At 43.8% G+C, this 13,462-nt stretch overlaps 1 protein-coding gene and 2 long non-coding RNA genes across 3 annotated transcripts; 1 reads left to right on the top strand and 2 right to left on the bottom strand.

Annotated features, from left to right (window-relative positions):
- The first annotated feature begins 6,869 nt into the window (after window positions 1–6,869).
- LOC109777317 (phenylalanine ammonia-lyase-like) lies at window positions 6,870–10,088 on the top strand. Its single transcript, XM_020335970.4, has one exon. The coding sequence runs from the start codon at window positions 7,696–7,698 to the stop codon at window positions 9,817–9,819; it is 2,124 nt and encodes a 707-aa protein (XP_020191559.1). The 5' UTR covers window positions 6,870–7,695; the 3' UTR covers window positions 9,820–10,088.
- Window positions 10,089–10,113: 25 nt separating this feature from the next.
- LOC141041599 (uncharacterized) lies at window positions 10,114–11,205 on the bottom strand. The gene is made up of 3 exons (XR_012202248.1): window positions 11,085–11,205; window positions 10,458–10,531; window positions 10,114–10,368 (listed from the first exon to the last, which is right to left on the bottom strand). It is a non-coding gene; the product is annotated as an uncharacterized lncRNA (long non-coding RNA).
- A 4-nt stretch (window positions 11,206–11,209) lies between these two features.
- LOC109777318 (uncharacterized) lies at window positions 11,210–13,257 on the bottom strand. The gene is made up of 4 exons (XR_002236295.4): window positions 13,038–13,257; window positions 12,876–12,938; window positions 11,887–11,940; window positions 11,210–11,403 (listed from the first exon to the last, which is right to left on the bottom strand). It is a non-coding gene; the product is annotated as an uncharacterized lncRNA (long non-coding RNA).
- Between the last annotated feature and the right edge of the window lie 205 nt (window positions 13,258–13,462).

Here is a 13,462-nt window from a genome sequence, read left to right as displayed (position 1 = left end):
CTTGCTGCCGCTACTATCACTGGGAAAGGACACCGCAAGATCGAACACAAAGCTAAGCACTTCTCCCATTGCAAGAAAAAACAATCTAGTTGGCCAAACCAAACCGATAGTTTGAAGAGAATTACAAAGATATCAAATCATGCATATAAGAATTCAGAGAAGATTCAAGTAATATTCATAGATAAGCTGATCAAAAATACACAATTCATCAGATCTCGGCAAACACACCACAAAATAGTATTACATCGAATAGATCTCCAAGAACATCAAGGAGAACATGGTATTGAGAATCAAAGAGAGAGAAGAAGTCATCTAGCTACTAGCTATGGACCCTTAGGTCTGTGGTAAACTACTCACGCTTCATCGGAAGGGCCATAGAGTTGATGTAGAAGCCCTCCGTGATCGAATCCCCCTCCGGCAGGGTGCCGGAAAAGGTCCCTAGATGTGATCTCACAGGTACAGAAGGTTGCGGCAGTGAAAAAGTGTTTTCATGGATGCCTCTGGTGGTTTGGGGATATTTGGGAATACATAGGCAAAATAATTAGGTCAGGAGGTGCACGGGGGCCCACAAGGGTGGGGGGCGCGCCCTCCGTCCTTGTGGCCACCTTGTGGCTCCTCCGACCTCATCCCCAAGTCTCCTAGTTGTCTTCTGGTCCAAGAAAAATCATCGCGAAGGTTTCAATCCGTTTGGTTTTCTTTTTCTGCGAAACTCAAAAACAAGGAAAAAACAGGAACTCGCACTGGGCTCTAGGTTAATAGGTTAGTCCCAAAAATAATATAAAATAACATATTGATGCATATAAAACATCCAAAACAGATAATATAATAGCATGGAACAATAAAAAATTATAGATACGTTGGAGACGTATCAAGCATCCCCAAACTTAATTCCTGCTCGTCCTCGAGTATGTAAATGATAAAAATAGAATTTTTGATGTGGAATTCTACCTAACATATTTATTCGTGTAATTTTCTTTATTGTGGCATGAATGTTCACATCCATAAGATTCAAAACAAAAGTTTAATATTGACATAAAAACAATAATATTTCAAGCATACTAACAAGGCAATTATGTCTTCTCAAAATAACATGGCCAAAGAAAGTTTATCCCTACAAAATCATATAGTCTGGCTATGCTCCATCTTCATCACACAAAATATTCAAATCATGCACAACCCCGATGACAAGCCAAGCAATTGTTTCATACTTTTGATGTTCTCAAACTTTTTCAACTTTCACGCAATACATGAGTGTGAGCCATGGACATAGCACTATAGGTGGAATAGAATATGGTGGTTGTGGAGAAGACAAAACGAGGGAGATAGTCTCACATCAACTAGGCGTACCAACGGGCTATGGAGATGCCCATCGATAGATATCAATGTGAATGAGTAGGGATTGCCATGCAACGAATGCACTAGAGCTATAAGTTTACGAAAGCTCAAAAAGAAAACTAAGTGGGTGTGCATCCAACTTGCTTGCTCATGAAGACCTAGGGCAATTTGAGGAAGCCCATCGTTGGAATATACAAGCCAAGTTCTATAATGAAAAATTCCCACTAGTATATGAAAGTGACAACATAGGAGACTCTCTATCATGAAGATCATGGTGCTACTTTGAAGCACAAGTGTGGTAAAAGGATAGTAACATTGACCCTTCTCTCTTTTTCTCATTTTTAGGCCTTTTTTATTTTGGCCTTCTCTCTTTTTTTCTCTTTTTTTTATTTCCTCACATGGGACAATGCTCTAATAATGAAGATCATCACACTTTTATTTACTTACAACTCAAAAATTACAACTCGATACAAGAACAAAATATGACTCTATATGAATGCCTCCGGCGGTGTACCGGGATGTGCAATGAATCAAGAGTAACATGTATGAAAGAATTATGAATGGTAGCTTTGCCACAAATACGATGTGAATTGCATGATCATGCAAAGCAATATGACAATGGCGATGCGTGTCATGATAAACGGAACAGTGGAAAGTTGCATGGCAATATATCTCGGAATGGCTATGAAAATGCCATAATAGGTAGGTATGGTGGCTGTTTTGAGGAATGTATATGGTGGGTGTAAGGTACCGGCGAAAGTTGTGCAGTACTAGAGAGGCTAGCAATGGTGGAAGGGTGGGAGTGCGTATAATCCATGGACTCAACATTAGTCATAAAGAACTCACATACTTATTGCAAAAATCTATTAGTCATTGAAACAAAGTACTACGTGCATGCTCCTAGGGGGATAGATTGGTAGGAAAATACCATCGCTCGTCCGCGACCGCCACTCATAAGGAAGACAATCAAAAAATATCTCATGCTCCAACTTTGTTACATAACGGTTCACCATACGTGCATGCCACGGGACTCACAAACCTTAACACAAGTATTTCTCAAATTCACAACTACTCACTAGCATGACTCTAATATCACCATCTTCATATCTCAAAACAATCATAAGGAATCAAACTTCTCGTAGTATTCAATGCACTTTATATGAAAGTTTTTATTATATCCCTCTTGGATGCCTATCATATTAAGACTAAATTTATAAACAAAGCAAATTACCGTGCTGTTTAAAGACTCTCAAAATAATATAAGTGAAGCCATGCTCTAAAAAGATATAAGTGAAGCACTAGAGCAAAATTGCCTAGCTCAAAAGATATAAGTGAAGCACATAGAGTATTCTAATAAATCACGATTCATGCGTGTCCCTCTCAAAAGGTATGTACAACAAGGATGATTGTGGCAAACTAAAAAGCAAAGACTCAAATCATACCAAGACGCTCCAAGCAAAACACATATCATGTGGTGAGTAAAAATATAGCCTCAAGTAAAGTTACCGATAAACGAAGATGAAAGAGGGGATGCCTTCCGGGGCATCCCCAAGCTTACGCTCTTGGTTGTCCTTGAATATTACCTTGGGGTGCCTTGGGCATCCCCAAGCTTAGGATCTTGCCACTCCTTATTCCAGAGTCCATCAAATCCTTACCCAAAACTTGAAAACTTCACAACACAAAACTCAACAGAAAATCTCATAAGCTCCGTTAGTATAAGAAAATAAATCACCACTTTTGATACTGTTGTGAACTCATTATTTATTTATATTGGTGTAATATCTACTGTATTCCAAATTTTCCATGGTTCATCCCCCCGATACTACCCATAGATTCATCAAAATAAGCAAACAGCTCAAAGAAAACAGAATCTGTCAAAAATAGAACATTGTGTAGTAATCTGTAACTCTCGAATACTTCTGTAACTCCAAAAATTCTGAAAAAATAGTACATCCTAATAAATTTGTTTATTAATCTTCTGCAAAAATAATCGGTATTTTATCGCGCTTCCGTGATTTTTAATAATTCTGGGACTGAGCGCAAAAGTTTCTGTTTTTAGCAAGATCAAATCAACTATCACCGTAAGCTATTGCAAAGGTCTTACTTAGCACAAACACTAATTAAAACACAAAACCACATCTAGCCAGAGGCTAGATTAATTATTTATTGCAAAACAGAACCTAAAAGGCAAAAACAAAAAATGAAATTGGGTTGCCTCCCAACAAGCGCTATTGTTTAACGTCCTTAACTAGGCATAAAACATGAATAGATCTAGGTATAATCATAATAATGATAAGGCAAATCTCGAAAACTCATCTCATACTCCCTTTGTTCAGCAGCAAGTTTCCTTTGTGGTAAGCAAAAGTAATCAAAAGGGCTAAATTTAATGGGATAAGAATCCCCAAGATCAAGCTCGGGAGGAATTGGTTCCTCCTTCGGCCCCTCATATTGTATAACCAACTCATCATTATAAGCATTCTTTTGGCAAAAAGTCATGAGCTTGCGTCCAAGAGAGAAACCCAATCCATTGTTTTGTATAGCAAAATTATTATTAAGCTCGGAAATCTTATCAACTAAAACATCGGTGGGGACCCTTTTTCTTAAATTTTCATTATAAGCCACATGATCTAATGATCGTAAACGCATTATGTCCTCTTGGTTAAAGAGAATTCCCTCTATGAGAGGACGACCACCATCTACTTTATAATGCGCAAAAATTTCACTAGTTTCTTTCATAATAAATCTAAATTCATGAGCTAGAAATATAGTGGCGACGCGCTTAACGAAAGAATGCTCAATATTAGAAAACTCCAGAAAAATCTTTTGTATGGATGGATGCATATGAACAAATTGTCTTTCAAATTCAACCACAAGCAAAGATATAGCATCCGCAAGACTACTAGTTTTATGGAGAATAAATCCACCTAAAGTGGGTAGTGCACCGGCACAAGTAAAGAAATCTTGAATAACCCCTTTTCCAATAATATTGCTCCTACCTATGCGAAGTTTTTTAGTGTGCAAAATAGTAGATTCTTCATGAGGATTAGTATTAGCGAAAGCATCAAAGTTCTCCCCATCGTTACTACTATTCTTTTCAGCGATAACCTCCCCAATTTCAGACATGGTGGCAACAAACCAATCTAGCAAACGAGTAAACCAAAAAACTAACAAAGAAAACAAATGAAAGAGGGCGAAGAAAAGGCAAATCTTTTCAAAAATCGTTTTAGAAGTGGGAGAGAGAAAAACAAGAGGTGAATGGCGAATAATGTAATGCAAGAGATGAGAGTTTATGATGGGTACTTGGTATGTCTTGACTTGGCGTAGATCTCCTCGACAACGGTGCCAGAAATTCTTCCTGCTACTTCTTGAGCTTGTGTTGGTTTTCCCTTGATAAGGAAAGGGTGATGCAGCAAAGTAGAGATAAGTATTTCCCTCAGTTTGAGAATCAAGGTATCAATCCAGTAGGAGACAACACACAAATCATCGAATACCTGCACAAACAATCAAACAACTTGCACCCAACGCGATAAAGGGGTTGTCAATCTCTTCATAGTTACTTGCAAAAATGAGATCTGGTAGAGATAAATAAACGATAAAGTAAATATTTTTGGTTTATAGATCGGAAAGTAAAATATTGCAAAATAGTAGACAGGAAACTTATATGATGGAAAATAGACCCGGGAGCCATAGGTTTCACTAGAGGCCTCTCTCAAGATAGCAAATAATACGGTGGGTGAATAAATTACTGCCAAGCAATTGATAGAAAAGCGCAAAGTTATGACGATATCTAAGGAAATGATCATGAATATAGGCATCGCGTCCGTGTCAAGTAGACCGAAACGATTCTGCATCTACTACTATTACTCCACACATCGACCGATATCCAACATGCATCTAGAGTATTAAGTTCATAAAGAACGGAGTAACGCATTAAGTAAGATAACATGATATAGAGGAATTAACTCAAGCAATATGATGAAAACCCCATCTTTTTATCCTCGATGACAAGAATACAATACATGCCTTGCTGCCCCTACTGTCACTGGGAAAGGACACCGCAAGATTGAACCCAAAGATAAGCACTTCTCGCGTTGCAAGAAAAACCAATCTAGTTGGCCAAACCAAACTGATAGTTCGAACAGAATTACAAAGATATCAAATCATGCATATAAGAATTCAGATAATATTCATCGGATCTCGCCAAACACACCGCAAAAAAGTATTACATCAAATAGATCTCCAAGAACATCGAGGAGAACATGGTATTGAGAATCAAAGAGAGAGAAGAAGCCATTAGCTACTAGCTATGAACCCGTAAGTCTGTGGTAAACTACTCACGCTTTATCGGAAGGGCAATAGAGTAGATGTAGAAGCCCTCCGTGATCGAATCCCCCTCCGGCACGGTGCCGAAAAAGGTCTCTAGATGGGATCTCACGAGTACAGAAGGTTGCGGCGGTAGAAAAGTGTTTTCGTGGATGCCTCTGGTGGTTTGGGGATATTTGGCAATATATAGGCGAAAAAATTAGGTCAGTAGGTCCACGGGGGCCCCACAAGGGTGGGGGCACCCTACCCTCCTGGGCGCGTCCTCCGTCCTTGTGGCCGCCTCGTGGCTCCTCCGACTTCATTTCCAAGTCTGCTGGTTGTCTTCTGGTCCAAGAAAAATCATCGCGAAGATTTCATTTCGTTTGGACTCCGTTTGATATTCTTTTTCTGCGAAACTCAAAAACAAGGAAAAAACAGGAACTCGCGTTGGGCTCTAAGTTAATAGGTTAGTCCAAAAAATAATATAAAATAGCATATTAATGCATATAAAACATCCAAAACAGATAATATAATCACATGGAACAATAAAAAATTATAGATACGTTGGAGACATATCAAGTGCCGCCACCGCCACCATCCATCTCCAAGCCGACCATCCTGCCGGCAATGGAGCCTCGATCGCCGCTGCACAGTAGGGGCGCCGCCCTAACTGCTGCCTTCATCATCCCCACATGAAGCGCCCCTCCGCTTCACGGGAGATCCCGCAACGACCACCCGCCCAGGAGCCTTTGGCATTGGGTTCGCCGCCACCGCGGCACTTGCCGGCGGCAAGGGAGGTCTCAAAGGTGGGCTACTGGCTTGGGTTGGGGGGGGAGGGGGTGGCGACGCAAAGGGGTACGCCTGCACGCTCTACATGGTCAGTCATTAAGATAACGTTCAATTTGTATAAGCAAGTAAATTGCCAATATTTATGGTCAGATGAAATTTCAAATAGGTCCAGTGCTCTAATAAGTGGGAGTCTATGCCTTATTATGGTCACTATGTCTATATACAAATGATTTTTAATGGCAAAAAAATATTCACCTTTGCATGTAATTTTATATGGTATGCATCCGCTTCTTACATGGACTACGCTACATCGAACACAGTACCAACAGTTGTTCAAGATGATGCGTATACAAATGGAGCGGGTGGCCAGAGAGGGTTTTACCCAACATGTGTAGCAACATAATCTACGAATTGCCGATATGTTGTTTTTTCTTTCTTTACGAGATTGTTCGTGTTTTGTGTTTTGGTTATGCAAAGCTGAGTATTGTTCGCTTTTGTGTTTTGGCTATGAAAAACCTGTTTGATGTTTTATTTTGAGTTAATAAAATCACCCTCTATATTTATCGAAAAAACCAAACTCGTCCAAATCTCCCGTGTGAACTTGCCGTCTTCAAGTCATGGTCAAAAAGCCATGCTGTACGTCAGAGCTCCGCTACAGTACGTACCAATGCATTTGCAAAGAACCAGTCTCACCCAATCATACAAGAATCAGACTAGGACACACCTAATAACTGAAATAAATCTAAAACTGACTGGAACACTAACGGGAGCACATCTCCAAACCAGACTTGATCAAAAGATGGCCGCCGAATGGTTAATCAGCGACCTGAAAATGGCAGACGAAAACCATCACCATCAGGCAGCAACCGCGTGCAACACATTTGCACTGCATATTATACTGGTATCCCATCGTCGCAGCAGCTGCCTTTCTTGGCCTTGTTCAAAGTCCGCACGCACGAGGCCACCAACCCAACCATTGTGCCAAGTCCGGCGGTCAACACAACCATCCCGGTCACAGTCCACACCAATCCCCAGCTCCCCACCCACCCTGCGTGCAGTCCACTACCTATTTAAATCCTTCCCTCTCCACCATTCTCCTCCAAGAAGAGCATCCCGACCTCCCTACTCCAACGAGCTCTTCTCTCTCACGGCTGCTCCACAATTTCATCAGTCAGTCGCCACATCAAAAATCCAGCTGACACAGTCGAGCTCTTCTCTCTCACACAACTGCTGCAAGCGAGACTTCAAGATACAGTGTTGATCAAACCAATGGCCGCCAACGGCAGCGATGGTATTTGCGTGGCCCAGCCACGGAGTGCTGACCCGCTCAACTGGGGGAAGGCGGCGGAGGAGCTGTCGGGGAGCCATCTGGACGCCGTCAAGCGGATGGTAGAGGAGTACCGCAGGCCGGTGGTGGTTATGGAGGGCGCCAGCTTGACCATCGCCCAGGTCGCCGCGGTGGCCGCCGCCGATGGTGCCAGGGTGGAGCTCGACGAGTCCGCCCGCGGCCGCGTCAAGGAGAGCAGCGACTGGGTGATGACCAGCATGGCGAACGGCACCGACAGCTACGGCGTCACCACCGGCTTCGGCGCCACCTCCTATCGGAGGACCAAGGAGGGCGGCGCTCTGCAGAGGGAGCTCATCCGGTTCCTTAACGCTGGGGCGTTTGGCACCGGCAGCGATGGTCACGTGCTGCCAGCGGCCACCACGCGCGCGGCGATGCTTGTCCGCGTCAACACCCTGCTCCAAGGGTACTCCGGCATCCGCTTCGAGATTCTCGAGACCATCGCCACGCTGCTCAACGCCAACGTTACACCGTGCCTGCCTCTCCGGGGCACCATCACCGCTTCCGGCGATCTCGTCCCGCTCTCCTACATCGCGGGACTTGTCACCGGCCGCCCAAATGCCGTGGCTGTGGCTCCCGATGGCACCAAGGTTAATGCCGCAGAAGCATTTAAGATTGCGGGCATCCAGCATGGCTTCTTTGAGCTGCAACCCAAGGAAGGTCTTGCTATGGTTAATGGCACGGCGGTGGGTTCTGGACTCGCGTCCATAGTTCTCTTTGAAGCGAATGTCCTTGGTGTGCTTGCTGAAGTTTTGTCAGCCGTGTTCTGCGAAGTGATGAACGGCAAGCCAGAGTACACCGACCATCTGACACACAAGTTGAAGCACCATCCTGGACAGATCGAGGCCGCGGCAATCATGGAACACATCCTGGAGGGCAGCTCCTACATGATGCTCGCAAAGAAGCTTGGTGAGCTCGACCCATTGATGAAGCCAAAGCAAGACAGATATGCTCTCCGCACATCGCCGCAATGGCTTGGGCCACAAATTGAGGTCATCCGTGCAGCGACGAAGTCGATTGAGCGTGAGATCAACTCCGTCAATGACAACCCACTCATTGACGTGTCTCGTGGAAAGGCAATTCATGGTGGCAACTTCCAAGGCACGCCCATCGGTGTGTCGATGGACAACACGAGGCTTGCCGTTGCTGCGATCGGCAAGCTCATGTTTGCCCAGTTCTCGGAGCTAGTGAATGACTTCTACAACAATGGTTTGCCCTCCAATCTCTCAGGTGGCCGCAACCCAAGCCTGGACTATGGCTTCAAGGGTGCCGAGATCGCCATGGCTTCATACTGCTCGGAGCTCCAATTCTTGGGCAACCCTGTGACCAACCATGTCCAGAGTGCAGAGCAACACAACCAAGATGTTAACTCCCTCGGATTAATCTCAGCCCGGAAGACTGCCGAGGCCATCGACATTCTGAAGCTCATGTCGTCTACATTTTTGGTTGCGCTGTGCCAAGCCATCGACCTGCGCCACCTCGAGGAGAATGTCAAGAATGCTGTCAAGAATTGTGTCACAAGAGTGGCCAGGAAGACCCTGATCACAAATGACATGGGTGGTCTCCACAACGCGCGTTTTTGTGAGAAGGACCTGCTCCAAACAATTGACCGCGAGGCAGTGTTTGCATACGCGGACGACCCTTGCAGCGCCAACTACCCTCTCATGAAGAAGATGCGCGCGGTGCTGGTGGAGCACGCCCTGGCCAACGGTGAGGCTGAGCGCAATGTGGAGACCTCGGTGTTTGCCAAGGTTGCCAAATTCGAGCAGGAGGTCTGCGCGACACTGCCTCAGGAGGTTGAGGCTGCTAGAGGTGCAGTGGAGAATGGCACCGCTGCAGAACCGAACCGTATCACTGACTGCCGATCATACCCTCTGTACCGGTTCGTGCGCGAGGAGCTGGGAACAGTGTACTTGACCGGAGAGAAGACACGGTCACCCGGGGAGGAGGTGGACAAGGTGTTTATTGCCATGAACCAGGGTAAGCACATCGACGCGCTGTTGGAATGCCTCAAGGAGTGGAACGGCGAGCCTTTGCCTATCTGCTAATCAAGGAGATGAAGAGAAGATATGCTGTGCTTCAGAACTCTGAAAGGCACCACAATTTCTAAAGTGATAATAGTGTTGTTTGATTTCATTTTTTTGCTTTCCTAATACTTGTAGCGCCATGCAGCAACTAGAGGCTGTTCTGATGTAAGCAAAAGGGCACAACTTTTCATGACAAATGTTGATGTTCTTGAAAAGTGTCGAAAGAAGCCAGTCTACTATTGAATCAGCACGTTGAAACTAATGGATCGGAAATTCAGGATGACATGATGTTAAGGAAGATATGCTGATACTCACATCTGTCACACTGTCATTTTCTCCAAGTCCAGGTATAACCTCTTCATAGTCCGCCATGTGCGAGCATAACCAGATAGCTGCTACTAACCTGAGGAAAACAAGAACTGACCACCAAAAATGTGTCAGAAACATTAATTGGGATGAACTGAGGGAAAGATAGGTTGATGACTGAAGGATAAGTTGAGAAGTGTTTTCTCGCTGTCTTCTGTTCGATCGTAAGTGCTGAAGAACTTGAGAAGTTTCCGCTTAAGGTATCTGACAAAGAAGCAGATTAAGTCAGTGAGATGGAAGCATTCGGCCACAATACTTGGCCGGAATTGCAGAAAACCAAACATATAAAAAACCTGTCAGTTAATACGGGGATCAATCTGCGTTTTTTCTTCCAGCTCTTTACTTTCTTTATCAACTCCTTAAATGCCTGAAACAATCTGTGAGTTAACATATCGCATTTGGTAACCATTCCATACAGCTCTGTAAGGTGATACCGTCGGTTACAAAAGTGCTTACATACACTATTGATACTAAACAACAAGATATTAACAAACATAACTAGGGTAACAAATCGCCTGAAAAACTTCAGTTATTAACAATCTAGGAGTACTATAAAATAGTTAAACAGTATGAATACTTAGGGTGCATTTTTGTTAAGTATTATAAAATAGTTAAGATTTTTGGATAAACATTGTCACACTAATATCCCTTACAAATAAACTTAAGGTGCATTTTTGTTAAGTTGGGTTTCAGGTTGTAACATTATAATAAGCTTCAGACTTGAGTTTGCGTCAACACGGCGTAAACTGCAATGCCATGTCACTACTGCTAAGCAATTGTGCATCTCCTCCAAGCGATACAACAATGATGGTTAGACAGCTGAATCCATTTTGACATGTACAGTAACTTGAGGAGAATTGTCCCTTACGAATATGTTTATCCAAGAAAAAACACAATTGTGGAAAAGGTCAGGAACTTACTTTGTGGCTACTAGAAAATTCAGAGGCCCATCCAAAACGTGCATGTTCCTCCTCAGCCACCTCTTCGATAGCTGCAAGGAAGCATTCTTCCTCATTTGTGTCTTGCCTATCAAGAACTTGCTCCTGTCGTGCATCGGCATAAACAAAGATAGGAAATTATGAAGCTCCTGTAGAAACACTCCCCGTCAATTTTCACTGGCCTAAAGTCTGAGTAGAGACCACGAAAGTCCAACACATTCACAGGATCTACTCTTTCGTGTAAATGAATTGCACGAATCTGTTCGGCACAATAATCAAGGGCGCCCTCGAAAGACATTGCCTGCACCACGCAGGCAGATAAGAGGATTCAGTTTATGCTGATTAGAACTAGGAAATAACAGATCTGAACTAGGAAATAACAGATCTAAAGCCTGATGGAAATTTTGTTTTGCAGCAACGGATCTAAAACGTGATCCAAATTTTGTATTGCTTCTGGTTTTCTGGTTTGCACGTTCTCGGGAATTGATTGGAACTACTAATAAATGCAAGAAACCTTCATTGACATTGATTGGCTGCTGTTGAGTAAAAAAATATATGTGCAATGTTTCATACACTCAAGGGTATAAGGTCTATTGGTTCCGTCACATTGCAAAGTTAACATACTATTAAGCATTCAGACAAGAAAGTAAGAAGCATATTCCACGAAATCAGTTAGTTGTACAGTAATCATGAATGTCCACAGTACCATCTGACCTGGGATTTTGATCCCGACATTTCATGGGTTTCCACTTTGAAAATAACCAAAGACTAAAAGGAGCCAAACCTGTCGATTCACGTGAGGTCTCTCCGAGCTTCCGATTCCTTTTCTACAAAAAAGCTTTTCCACAAGAGAGGGTTAAGATCAATATATATAACTTGCCAAACTTTTTCTTCGAGAAACTATAACTTGCCAAACTTATAAGTAATTGTACAGATTAAACATCACAGCCAGGATTTAAGAATACAAAACAGGGGAATGAGAGATGGAGTTTTTGAAGAATCTAATAATAGTATCACAGAACTGATGCTGCAAAACTCGAAACATCTTACTTTAGCAACTGTTTACAAGAATCATGTTGTGAGGCTTCCAAGACGGTTTCAGGTACCAACCAACCAAACATCACAGCTTTTAGACCAAAATTCAGAGTTAGTGGTCAGTGAGTTTAATTATTTATTTTGTGGGCGGTGGTCAGTGATTTTGCATGTGAATGACCAATGATCTACGGAAATCATGTCCAGGTAAGCAACCCCGAATAAACATATGCATTAACTATGCCTATAACACCATCCATTTACATTAAAACCTCTTACCTTTGGCTTTAGGACTTCTAGCTAAAATTTCACAGGAGCACTGATCAAGATATGCATGCCTAAAACAAAGAAATGTTCCCAGTATTTCCCCACGCTGTACCCTGCGATGAATATGCTACCACACTTGATAGAAGAATGAACCGATACAGGCACGAGCACCCAAATCTTAAACATATTCGAGTTTTTGACTAATCACAGAGAGGTTGTTCCTCCATATTCCAAGATGGCAAGAAGAGCACGGAGTAATAATCAGGATTTGCCTAATCTGCGCGTATAATAAAACCAGATTGGCCCCAACATTCGCCCAAAAGTTTCATTCTTTTACCCTGAATCGTTACCAACATTCCACACGAACTCTGAGATCACAAATTCCACATCCCGAACACAAAAATTGGCACAAGAATGCACAAAGAAGAGCAAAGAATCACAGAGTAATCAAGAAACACAAGATTCAGGCTATACCTTGTTCTTGCTGAAGCTGATTATCTTGCTCAAGAACGTCTTCTTCGCCTTCGGCAATCCAGCCTACTCGACAGAAACCAAGAATCACTAAGTCGAGATCGGATATCTGCAAAGAAAACACAGCAGGTCGCGACATATCAAGCGCAAGAGACGCTCCATCACCTGCTCCTGGCGTGCGCAGCAGCGGAGCTCGATCCTCCGGCTTCGAAGATTCGGCCCTCGGCCTGCCCATCGACGGGCGGAGCAGGGGGGGGTGATGGCGAGGAGACTCCGGAGCCGCCCTCCCTCGCCGCGGAGCTCGATTTCCCAGCTTTGCAGCTTCCGCCCCCGGCCTGCTCATCAACGGGCGGAGGAGAGTGAGGTGGTGGCGACGAGACACCTGAGCCGCCCTGCGCTGCCCCAGAGCTCGGCGCCGCAGTAGGGGAGGCGGCGTTGGTGTCCTCGCGTTGCCCGTGCACACGGGCCGGCTTGCTTGCCAACGTCCCGATCTATTCCTGAACCGGATGCCATCGCGGCGGGAAAAACTTTGCAGGAGGAGCGGAGAGGACTTGATTGGCAATTCTGCTAATGCGAGGGCGTTGCAGGAA

This window comes from Aegilops tauschii, chromosome 2 (assembly GCF_002575655.3).
Source record: "Aegilops tauschii subsp. strangulata cultivar AL8/78 chromosome 2, Aet v6.0, whole genome shotgun sequence".
Taxonomy (NCBI): Eukaryota; Viridiplantae; Streptophyta; class Magnoliopsida; order Poales; family Poaceae; genus Aegilops; species Aegilops tauschii.
This window is presented reverse-complemented; position numbering and strand designations above follow the sequence as displayed.

What these genes read in the sequence shown, in the direction of transcription:
- LOC109777317 (XM_020335970.4), top strand. Translation starts at nt 7,696, where the DNA reads ATGGCCGCCAACGGCAGCGATGGTATTTGCGTGGCCCAGCCACGGAGT.